Below are 11,796 nucleotides of genomic sequence, written 5' to 3'. Positions count from 1 at the left end.
TTCTTTAAACTCTATTCATCCAAGAATCCTGATTTTTTTTAATCCATGATTCATAAATTAGCCTTAAATTAGTAAGCATAATATGCTTCTTTCAAAAGCATACATTTTTTTATTTTATTTTTCTAATTTTGAAAATGGAAGTGTGTAATTTTTGCTCCAATAACAGCATCAAATATAACTGCAATTCAGTTTTTTTTTTTTTTATGGAAAATTTTGCGATTGTTTTGTGCCACTAGCAGGGCACATACTTCAACTTTAAGCATTGATAAGTATCAAACTGAATCAAATTATTGCCACATTTCATATTTTGTAATGTTACTGCATTATAACATTCATAACAAGATCTAATTATTGTCAATTTTTTAAAAAACTAGAAAAAGACTTCTAATGTGAGTCACACGTGCAGGTGCAATCAAGACAAGATGTTCTGAAATACACCTAAAATCACCTGAGGTAGGCCTAGACACTTGCTGACATTCTCTGACAGGTAGACAATGTCACCATCAGCAGAAAGAACCATGAGAAACCCATCCAGAGCTTTCAGATATGAACTGTTCCACTGAGAGTCCAATTCAGTCTCAGCATCCAGTATATCTAAAGAGAGACAGAGATGAACTCATGCAGACAATTTCACTGCATGATCTCACTGAACATTTGTCCTCTCTCACCTGTATTCAGCAGCTTACGCAGGCGCAGGTAACTGAGTGTGAGTCTCATGACTGATGCTTTATCCAGGTTAGAGGTGATACTGTGGGGGAAGGGAAGTTCTCTGGCCAGTTCATAAAACACCTCTGATTCTTTTCCTCTCCGACAACGTGCTGCATCTCGGGATTTCTCCTTCCTTCGCTCTGAGCTCACCCTATCACAAACATACACATGCATATAAATCATATAAGAGGGCCATGTGCTCCTGTCAAACTGTCAAAAACATATCATAGAGCTTTAAAATACACAGCATTTAAACATGCTGCCGTGCTGCAAAAGGGTGCTGCAACAAATGTCGACTACAGGATATGATGCCACACTAATAAATTAAAAATAAACAACTATATTATAATGTATGTATCTGTGTTGTGTTGTGTTGTGTTGTGTTGTGTTGTGTTGTGTTGTGTTGTGTTGTGTTGATTTGTGTTGTGTTGTGTTGTTGTGTTGTGTTGTGTAGTTTTGTGTAATTTTATGTTCTGTGTGAGGTCAGGCATGGCAATTCTTCTGAACTGAGGACAGTTGCTTTATTAGCAGACTCGATGGGGACACGGCAGGTAAAACCACTCTCTCTTACACACACACACACACACACGCACGCACACATGCACACACAAACATGCACAAAGATCCTACTGTACAGTTACTGACATCATGATGTTTGCCATGAGCTGTCCTCAGGGCAAATATGGAAAACCCAGAGCTCATAAAACATCCATGGACAAGACTATACAGAGATGTCAACAGTGTTTAATTAACTCTCATTGATTTATATTTCTCTCTCTCAAGATTTAATTTATGAGAAACCTTAGTGTTCATTGTTAAAGCCATCAACATTACACATTTATAATAATAATTTATAAAAAAAAATTATTATTACAGGTCTGAAGGTCACATTCAGTTTGGTTCCAACTTCACATACTATCTGGGTTGGATTATACACTGTAGGGGGAGTGGGATAAGATGTGTAAGTGGGTACAATTTTGTACATGTGCTAATGTATTTGCCATATAATGCCATGTGCTTATGTATTTGCCATATATTGCCATGTGCTTATGCTTTTGCCATATTGACATGTGCGTATATCTGTCATTTACAGTTGGCTGTGACAGATGAACATGAGAAATATGAAACGCGTGTTTTTGTTCTAGAAATGTTTCTATGGTAAATTTTCTAAATGGGAAGTACATTTATTTTTCTGTCATTAGAATGTTTACAATCATATAGATCTAATGATTTTCTACAGGTAATCGTTATGCCAGTAGGTGGTGACAAGTGACTGAGTTTATGTTAATGAGTGAGTCACTGACTAATTTATTCAAAACACTTGTTCATTCAGATTGGACACAAATGCTATTAATGGTGTAATATGGAATAAAAACCCTTACTTAAGAGGCACTTAACTACACTTAATCGACAGCTTAGAAATCATACCAAGTCATATTTTTTGAAAGTGTAAAACAAATGCAGGGGATTTAGGGGATATAATATACAGGTTATACAGCACATCATTAATGATGTCTAGTCAAATCATTATGTCTCTAAGATGTCTCAATAAAACACTAAAACATATGTTGGGCCCCTCATGAGACAAGATATGGCTATACATTAAAAGATGAAAATGTACACACAAACATCCACTCTTGAACTCTGAGCTCATTTTAAGGTCTCTACGCTGCTACAGTGCAGTTAGAGCGTCTGGATGCTGGCCAGCCAATCGTCTTAAAAGCGAATGCTATAGAAACCACCTAGTCGTCTCACCCCTCTTCCTGTCTGTTTCTCTGAATCACTCCCCCAGTTTGAGCATTATCTGCAAATGTTATTTCGGATACAAAAGAAAAGTGAAGACAAAAAAGGACGCTAGTGATTTACCAACACATACACAATAGCTTTCAGTCACCCAGCTGGCCTTTTAAAAAATACAATGAAGCAAACAGGGATTAATGAGGTCTTATTATGTGTATGTACTTGAGATGCAGTGGACATGCTTAGCACACAACAGCACACAGTTGAAGGCCTATTACTAATACATTTCTATCATTAGCATATCTGAGTAACCTTCACACCAGAATGACCTTGACTACACAGTAGCCATGCCTCGTAGCCACATTAAGCAGGATCCTGGTTTAGGTTTTGTTAGTGGTCAGTTAGTGGTCAATAAAATATTATTTTATTGTAATATAATATTATTATATATATATCAAATATAATATTATTTTTTATCATTTGTGAATATATTATCATGTGAATATATAATAGCCCATTTTTTGAATATTTAATTTACATGCCTATATCTTTAACATTTAGATATCCATCTAACACTCACTTTAAAACACTAATTTAATAACTCATTTAATAAACTTAAAGAGGACCTATTATGCTCCCTTTTTACAAGATGTAAGGAGTATTCAGAAGTCACCAGGATGTATCTATGAACTTCAGCTCAAAATACCCTACAGATAATTTATTATACCATGTTGTAAATGCCCATTTTTGAGCATAAGGGAAAACATGCTGTTTTTAAGCATTTATCTTTAAATGCAAATTAGCTCCTGGTTTTGATTATCGTCTCTGTTGCGTTCACACTCATGTGACATTATAGTTCTTCATCATCATGCAAGTTTATTATCTGTATGCCTTTTAAAGCCATGTAAGTCTAAACATCTGACTATCCGAAGAACAAGCGTCCCTCCAGTATTAAACTGAGTTCTCTTCCACATTTTATTGTGCTTAAACTGTCAAATACCAACATGGTTATGCCAAAAAACACACAAAGTTCACATAAACACAGTCGGTTATATCTGTGAACGTAAACAGCAAGTAACAAAATTGCATGTGTATATTAGATCTATTTATTAAAGTGACAGCAGCATTATATACAGTACCAACTGATAAATATACTATTAATATGAATAAAACAACAAAAGAAAAACAAAATCACTCACATCTCCTGATTGACAACTTAAGTAGCATCAATAATTATACATTTCTTATTTAAATGCTTCTGTTAAATGCTATACCAAGGAAATAAAGTGTACAACTCACTCTGGACGGGATCCGTAAGCTGTCGTAGGCGGGGCCTGTGCATTGTGATGTCACATTGCATAGAAACTGCAAACGGCTTATGACACTGCTTATGATTTATGGGGTGTAAAAATGGAGGGGGTACATTTTTACCGTTATAGGGTGGTTGTGTAGACACACTGCCAACATATTTATGTTCAAAAGTGAATTTTGCATAATAGGTCCCCTTTAATACATTTTAAAACTAATATTTAAAGAAAATGTTATACTGTACATTATAATGTGGCTATGCATTTAAAACAGCTGATTTGAGTTTTTTGGGGTTTTAATTTTTTTTTTAATAAAATAAAGACATTTTAACATTGAACATTTATCGATTATCAGGAAAAATTTACTGTATATTTAAAAATAGTGCATCTTTACCTAGTGTTCATCACCGAAAGAGGAACTGTGGACACCTTTTTCATGACCTGTCAAGAACTTTGAATTAAACTCTGAAAGGTTCTCCATACAGTGTACTGTAGAATATATTGCTGTAGGAGGATACAAGTCACAGTACAGTCGTTCTGTAGGAAGTCACAGATGCTGTTTTGAGATAATGCAAAGTCTCATACCCCAAAAGTAGCATGGTGGAACAATAAGCTAACCACAAACCTCTGCTGAGAGAACATTAAAACATCAAACAGCACCATGTACAATCAACGAGTCGACAGGATCTTACACAACCATTCAAGTTGTAAGTTATTAGTATTATTATTATTATTATTTTTATTATTTTACAATAAGGTTACATTTGATAACATTAGTTTATAGTTAATGCATTTGCTGAAATTCTTAAACTTGCTTGAACATATGAAATGTAAAATGTTAACAATGTATACATGTAGAAATTAACCAAAATGAAATGCTTTAAAGTATAGTATAGGTCATGATGATACCTTTTGCTTTAACAAATTTTACTGAACTGACCCTTGTAAAGTGTGTAACCATATGAACAGCTTTGATCCCGACTGTTGTGAACTAAAACTGTGTATCTAATATACCAAAAAGAACAAAAGCAATTATGCTGTTATAATATTCTAGAAGTCATCTCAGATGTGCTGAGCCAGACTGTGGAGAGCAGACAGACGGAGCCTTTAGCATGATCACAGTCCCTCTGTGAGACGCGCTGTGCCCCTCAGCATGTTTTAATAATAATGATCCAATAAGCTTTCTGTCAGTCAACATGCTCTCTGTTTTCCCTCCTTCTGACCAGTACAAACTGCTTCCTGCAGGGGACTAGATGATTCATTATTTATGGCTCACACACATAAGGCACACTTACTATGGTCTAAATATTTCAGCAAGGACAGTGAACACACTCTTGCAGGTAAACATTTCTGCTTAATGCATCTCCACTACATTTGCAACCTTGACCATAAGTATGTACAATGTTAATGGGTATAACCAGAAGAGATGTTTACGCTATGCTAGATGCTCTCTTTCTGAACTTTAAAACAGCATAAGCAGAAACATTCAGAGTGCGTGCGAGAAAGTTGTTTAACAGGACTGATATAGGATAATGTCAGCTTTTCAATAGAATCTAGGTTAATGCCATTATGTCGTCCTTTAAAGCGCTCATGAAACATTTAGAGCTTCTTGGCATCCTGTGGATATGTTATTAAACGTCATAACACATACAGTAAAAGCTAACATTGCCCTGCATTAACCACAGACCTGTTAACGAAATCCGTACTGAAAGAAGCCAATTACAGAACCCACGATGAGACGTCGAGAACATTATTCAAGCAAAGGTCAACATCCTTTAGCAGCTATCTGATAAATACAAATTCTCTTCTATTTACAAATTCTGTTTCTTAGAAGACTAATGGCTGGTTTGATAAGTGCAGGAGCAGCCTAACCTTTCTCAGCTTCATTTTACACTCCTGCGAATGACAGCACCGACAGGCCACAAGCTGATAGCACACAGGGGACCTTTACAATAGAGCCAAGAGGAGAGGTGTCAGCTGATCCAGAGCAAAACACAAGTGCTAGGACAGAGGGCTTTCAGAGAGCAGAGCAACACCAAAAGATCTTATTTTCATGTGTTTGCATATTTAAAAAAAGGCTTATAATTGCATGTATTAAATGGAATATTTCAAATCAAAATACTGCCCTGTGCTACTTAATATACACTTGTAATTCTATGTTTAATATAATTTAAGTATTATAAACTATTATATTAAAGTGTAAATTCTAAAGCATTGTAAAGTGCATTACGTGCCACCTCCTAAAAACCAAAAATTCGCCCAAATGAAAATGGGGTGCAAGAAATATGTTCTTATTTTAAAATGCTGACTCTTGAATAGATTTAAGCACTTAGCTTTAATTAAATGGCACTAGGCCGTATCTTCCAGCAGGACTCCTGAGTGATTTTAAAGGAAGAGATGATCAATCAAACCCACTATATGTGATGTGGAGATTCAACAGGTTCATCAGAAATTCTTCAGCACTGCATGTGCAACAAAACGTATTAGAATTGACAGACAAACCCTAGTCTCAGACGTCACGGACCATTGGCTGAACGTCTGATGAATATGGCACACAAAATTGGAAACACTTCAGGAGTTTCAGAGTCGTCATCTGAATTCTACAGGATGACGCGTTCTTTAGCGTCTCATTTCGAAGCCTGCGTCCTCCGGAGGTCGCAGTTGAAGGCTGCATATGTAATCGAGGCGGTCTTATTTAAGAAAATTTGCCGTTAGATTGCAAAGAAAGTAAGAAATTACAGTATTTTATACCTCACAAGGAATAACCAATTTCATAACAGTTACTTTTCTTAAAATCCCACATCCTTGATGATGTATGCAGCCTTCAAATGTGACCTATGGAGTATGCAGCCTTCAAAATGAGACAGCTTATGATGCTGTGATGCCAAACCCCATTATGGAAAAAGCAAGATGACATGTTTACAACTTACCGCATCAACAAAATGCTGGAGGCAAGTTTGTGGCATACTCTTTAAAATACATCCAAGCGTTTTACCCACAGGTCTGTAATTGTAGGTACTGTGATTGGTTGCTTTACGTGTCAGTAAGATGGCCTGGTCCTTGGCTAATGAAAGCTGCTATGGAGTCTGAAGGTCTGGCTACACAAGACTAGACAAACTCAAACCCAGATCTCTTTGAGAGGACCAAAATGTGAATCAAGAGCTCAGTTATATATATAGAATTCTATCTTTGTAGAATATCTTGTCAGTGTCAGTGATGGAGAGTCGGTTTGTTTTAAAAACAAATTTAGGAAGCAATTATTTTAGTCTGGCCACACAAAGATTTTAAGCCTGATTTGCACCCTCAAAGTTTAGTACGATTCGAGGCTTGTCACAAACTACTTTTTGCTTTTTACAATTATTTAATTGCTCCCGATCGAGTCAGAGCATTCCCCAATCTCAAATGCTAAATTATTAATTCTAATTTTTGATATTTACGACTCTTGTTCAGACCGTCTGACTGGATACCGGCAATTGACAATGAGTGAACCCCATATGTCATATTGGGAGCCTCAATGGAATGGGAAGTATATCTGAAACATCTGCATGCATTAGATAATTTCCAAATCACCTCCAGATCACGCTGCAAACTGTACAAGCCATCTATAGAGCCTTCTCAACCAAGACTTCACCCATAATCTTTTTTTCAGTTTCTGTTTTTCACTGCAAAACAGTGCACACGCCAGGAGAGCCAGCTGACGACATTGTTGTTTCCAACATGCGTTTAATCACGCGAGTTTCTGTGAGTTTATATGGAAATCCCACAGTGAAATCACTTCTACAATTGGCAGGTGTGTGCACGTTTGGAGGATTATGGTTGAAACTGTCCTTATTTCTTGCAATTTCTTGTTTTCCTTTCTCTTTAGCGTGTTATAGTTGTTATAAGATAGTAGTTGTAAAACATCTGCATAGTTACAAAGCTCAAAGTCTCAAACCCAAAGAGATTTTCTTTGTAAAAGTTAAGGCTCAGCCACACCTTCCTAAAACACTTAGTTCAAACACACCCCGACATTTCTATACACCGGTATGTGGGTGCAGAGTTTCATAACACTGCCCAAATTCATGCGCAAAGAAAGGAGTAACTTTTATCCACTGTAGTATTGTTGTCGCCGGCACTGCCATGCTGTGTTCTGTGTTGGGAAAGTCAAACTACTTCTGGAAGGCCAAACAAAGTGGGACAATCTGAAAACAGTGTGGCCAAGCTTTAGTTACAACACTGTTCCAGAACAGTACAAACCAAATATTCCACTGTGGGGTGCGCATTGTTGATCAATTAGCTTGGTCATCTGCATCATCTGGATCAGATTTGGCTTGAATTGATAAGGTAGCACCGACATTATCATATGTCAATATTGCTTTAGTTTGAGAGCTGATGTTCCAAATATGGAAAGAAGTGGGACATTTCCATCAAACGGCTGAAGGCCCTGTCCCAAATGTCACCCTAAACCCTCACGGTCTTCCTCTAAATCCATAATGCCGCTTTGACTGCCAGGAAGAAGTCCGCTGCGTAACCCTCACCAGTGTGGACTCAGCAGAAGTACGCATCGAGGGCACATAAGGGCCGCAAAGGGGGGCACTCGCGAGCACCCTTCCACGACCTAAAATGACAACTGAAACACCCTGCAGTCTTGTGGACTTAACAGACACGGGCATGCAGCGGCCATTGTAAGTCCACAAGACCGAAAGTGCACATGAAGTCTGCCTTTTGGGACAGGACAAGTGTCAGACTGATCACAATGCACTGGATCGCCAATCACTGCAAATTGCAGTTTTCAGGGCGAAGAGCGTTGTAAAAATTGATGCGTTTCAGAAAGAAGGGGCATAGATGAGCAACAATAATGTACAGTATGTGTAAAATAATAACTTTTTTAAACCTAAAACTTCGTTAACACATTGCATTAAAATATACAAAATAATGTTTTTTATAACCATCATATGACCCCTTTAAGGCCTGGGAAACATTTTCACATTTGGACTGATTTTCAGCATTAATAGAAAGTGCATGCTTCGAATACACTTGCAACATTAAATGTGACCAAAAAAAAACAAATGGAGGACGAGCGACGTCGTCAGGTGGTTCTCTAGGCATGAGTTTGTCCCTAGATATCCGCAAAACATGGCTAAAAATGTTACCATAAAGCATTTTTGTATTGTAAGCATATTGCTACTTATTTGTTGTCCGAGTCCAGTTTGTTGAGATTCAATTCATAAAAAGTAGCCTAATTTACAACCTAAAAATAATTAGCATTTTCACTCTATTGACTCCTGTATGTGTTTTGAAGTATCATACAATCAAGTCACATATCAAGTAGGCCTACTGTACGTTTTATTTTGAACATTTCTGCTATTCATCTATTAAAGTAAGCTATAAGTTACTTGTTGGACCATATCATGTCCTTCAGTTCTACTCAGTTTTTATATCCCAAACGTCGATAACTCGAATCGGACATGTCGCTGCTTCCTCCATAGGTCACATTCAAAGACTGCATTTCATAAGGCGGTTTCTTAAAAGTGAGTAGGACTCACCAAATGCGACCTTAGAATGAGCCCTTCTTTTACAGGAATTCGTAGTGTGCTGTGCATGAGGTGTTTCCTTCGCTGCTGCAGATAAACCACAATTCTTTGCGTCGCTGTTTACAACCGTCATTTTTTTTTATAGATTTTATTTTAAAAAATGGCACCACCGCCAGATATACAGTACATGCAAACTTTGATGTGGTGTTTAAATGTAACACTGGTTTCACACTGCACACGTTAGCAGGGCATACTGCCAGTTTTTTCGGCCCTAATGTTAACAGATAAGCATTCACATCGCACGCAGAGGCGGCGCGAGTCTATTTTTGCCGCACTGCTCACGCTGAATTAAAGTCGCAATGCATAGTTCTATAGCACTCCTGAGAGTACTTCGACTCAGCGCAGTAAAAAGTCCCGGGTGAAACATCCTCCCTCACATCTGTCCCTCCCCCAGAAATGAGAGAGGGAGGGGGAGATGTGAGGGAGGATGTTTCAGCCGGGACTTTTCACTGCGCTGAGTCGAAGTACTCTCAGAAGTGCTATTCCGCCATACATTATAGTTCTCCTTTTTATTCCGCTTAGAAAAGCAGCATGTTTTATTTTGTCATCATACTTGATTGTTCAACTATTTGTGTAACTGTATTTAAATAGGGAAAAACGTGGAGGTGTTTGGTCGCTTCTAACTTGATCTCTGTTTGGTACCATAGTGAATGAACTGGGCTTAGTGGGCTAAGCTAAATGCTATCAGATCGTCACCGCGCGTCAGAGAGAGATTAAGTGCACGCACTGAGACGAGAGAGGTAGGCTATGCATCAACTCGTTTTAGTTAAGGGAGTAACATATGAAAAAGTGGTTAAGTATCCAAGTAATTCAAGGATGAAATGGCAATTTTAATTCATTCAAATACATAATATAAAACTGCATCAATTATTTTCATTAACTGACCAAAGTATTACAAATGTGAAAAGGATACATAAAAAAATGCATTTTAAAGTTAGACTTTAAATTTTGATGTTAATTCCACTATTGTAGCTATTATAATTGTTCTACAGTCTATAGCTACACAGTAAAGTTCAATTACTTGAGAAGTAACTGTAATTCAATTACACAAAAAATAAGAGTAATCCCTTGCTTTACTTTTTCAAGGGAAAGGTAATTCAATTACAGTAACTAATTACTTAGTAGCCTAACTAGTTACACCCAACACTGCCTGCCAGCACCGCTTGCGCGTGCAGTGTGAAACCGGCGTAAGTAGTTTCAAGCTTGTTTTTGGTTTTTAAGCTGCATTAGCCTACCTCAAACAGATAGTTGTGGTAAATTTGATTGCAAGTGATCAGTACCTTTTTAAAAGTTTAGAACAGTAGGCTACATTACTGTCAAGGAAACATTTCATTTTCAAGTTATAAATAATTTCCATTCATAACTAGCAAGCTGAACGTGTTGGCATAGCAACGTGATAGGCTACTTCCTGATTTAGGCAACTCGTATACTGCATCCTTCACAGGATATGTCCTCCGGATGACGCAACCTTCGAAAATAAATGAAATAAGACACAGCTTATGTGAGGCCGAAATCTGGATACGACATCGGCTCAGTTCGATTCGTGAATGAATCGTTTAGACCGACTTAGTGAACCGGTTCACCACAACCTATACAAGCGCAAATCAGTTGTGCTTGAGAGTCAGTCTACTTTTCTAAAGCATTACTGTTATATCTCAAATTATTCTGAGTTTGTAACCAGGCAAAATCTTCCAACGTCTGCAAATGTGAGAAAAATACTCTCGTCACAGACTCAGTTTCATACAGGGGTGTGAATTATAAATGTTACAACAGGTTATCCGTGAACTATTGAGACTACGCATAGCAGCCAGAAACAAAGGACAAAACAGAATTAAATCAACAAAATTGTTGTCAAAACAAGTCCATATCTTAAAATAAACGAGTGCTTGCTTTGCATACCTTTTTTTTCCAGGTGCGATTGAATCCATAGTCAAACGGGACTCCAACACACACGCAGAAGGGGGGAAAAACCTTCGCTAAATCCCTTGTTCGCTCAAATTTGTCCAGTCTTAGGTGTGCTATTACAGTAAGCCCTGCATGAGTTCCAGTGTTCGGGTGATAAAGTTGAATTAAGTTGAAGTGATGCTTCGCCTTTTCCTCTCTCGCTTTCTCCGCATCTGCCTGACGGTTGATGTGGGCGCGCAGTCACATGCCTCGGAGCAGTCGGGAACGCGCAGTGGTGCTCCAGTGAGGATATTTCTGGAACGAGAACCCTCCGATGGCCATTATACGCTCATGAAGAAGCTGCACCGCGCTCGTTTCATGGATGTGTTTAATACATTAAAAATAATTGGATATATTCAGCATTCTTGAAGTCAAGTGTCACGGTTTCCAACAAATAGCCTAGATCACGTGCAGAACGACGATTTTGCACAACTCCAATAGGAAAAGATGTGATTAAAATAAATTAGTAAATAAGAAAATAATGATTAGCCTATAGGCTATATATACTCTTGTGAATATACACT

The 11,796-nt window shown here is 37.6% G+C and overlaps 1 protein-coding gene across 5 annotated transcripts in view; it reads right to left on the bottom strand.

The window, feature by feature from the left end:
• The window catches only part of hif1aa (hypoxia inducible factor 1 subunit alpha a), a 29,790-nt gene extending 18,282 nt beyond the window's left edge, over window positions 1–11,508 (bottom strand). For 2 of the 5 annotated variants that reach the window (XM_067420876.1, XM_067420877.1), the window contains exons 1-3: window positions 11,228–11,508; window positions 669–859; window positions 449–594 (exon numbers count right to left, since the gene is read on the bottom strand). In XM_067420876.1, the coding sequence (XP_067276977.1) occupies window positions 449–594; window positions 669–859; window positions 11,228–11,256 (366 nt within the window). In that variant the 5' untranslated portion in view covers window positions 11,257–11,508. Of the gene's footprint in view, window positions 1–448; window positions 595–668; window positions 860–5,442; window positions 5,661–11,227 lie in introns of those variants that run through there. The other 3 variants (XM_067420875.1, XM_067420878.1, XM_067420879.1) reach the window with 3 other exon arrangements.
• Between the last annotated feature and the right edge of the window lie 288 nt (window positions 11,509–11,796).

Source organism: Pseudorasbora parva, chromosome 17, assembly GCF_024679245.1.
Source record: "Pseudorasbora parva isolate DD20220531a chromosome 17, ASM2467924v1, whole genome shotgun sequence".
In the NCBI taxonomy this organism is placed as follows: domain Eukaryota; kingdom Metazoa; phylum Chordata; class Actinopteri; order Cypriniformes; family Gobionidae; genus Pseudorasbora; species Pseudorasbora parva.
This window is presented reverse-complemented; position numbering and strand designations above follow the sequence as displayed.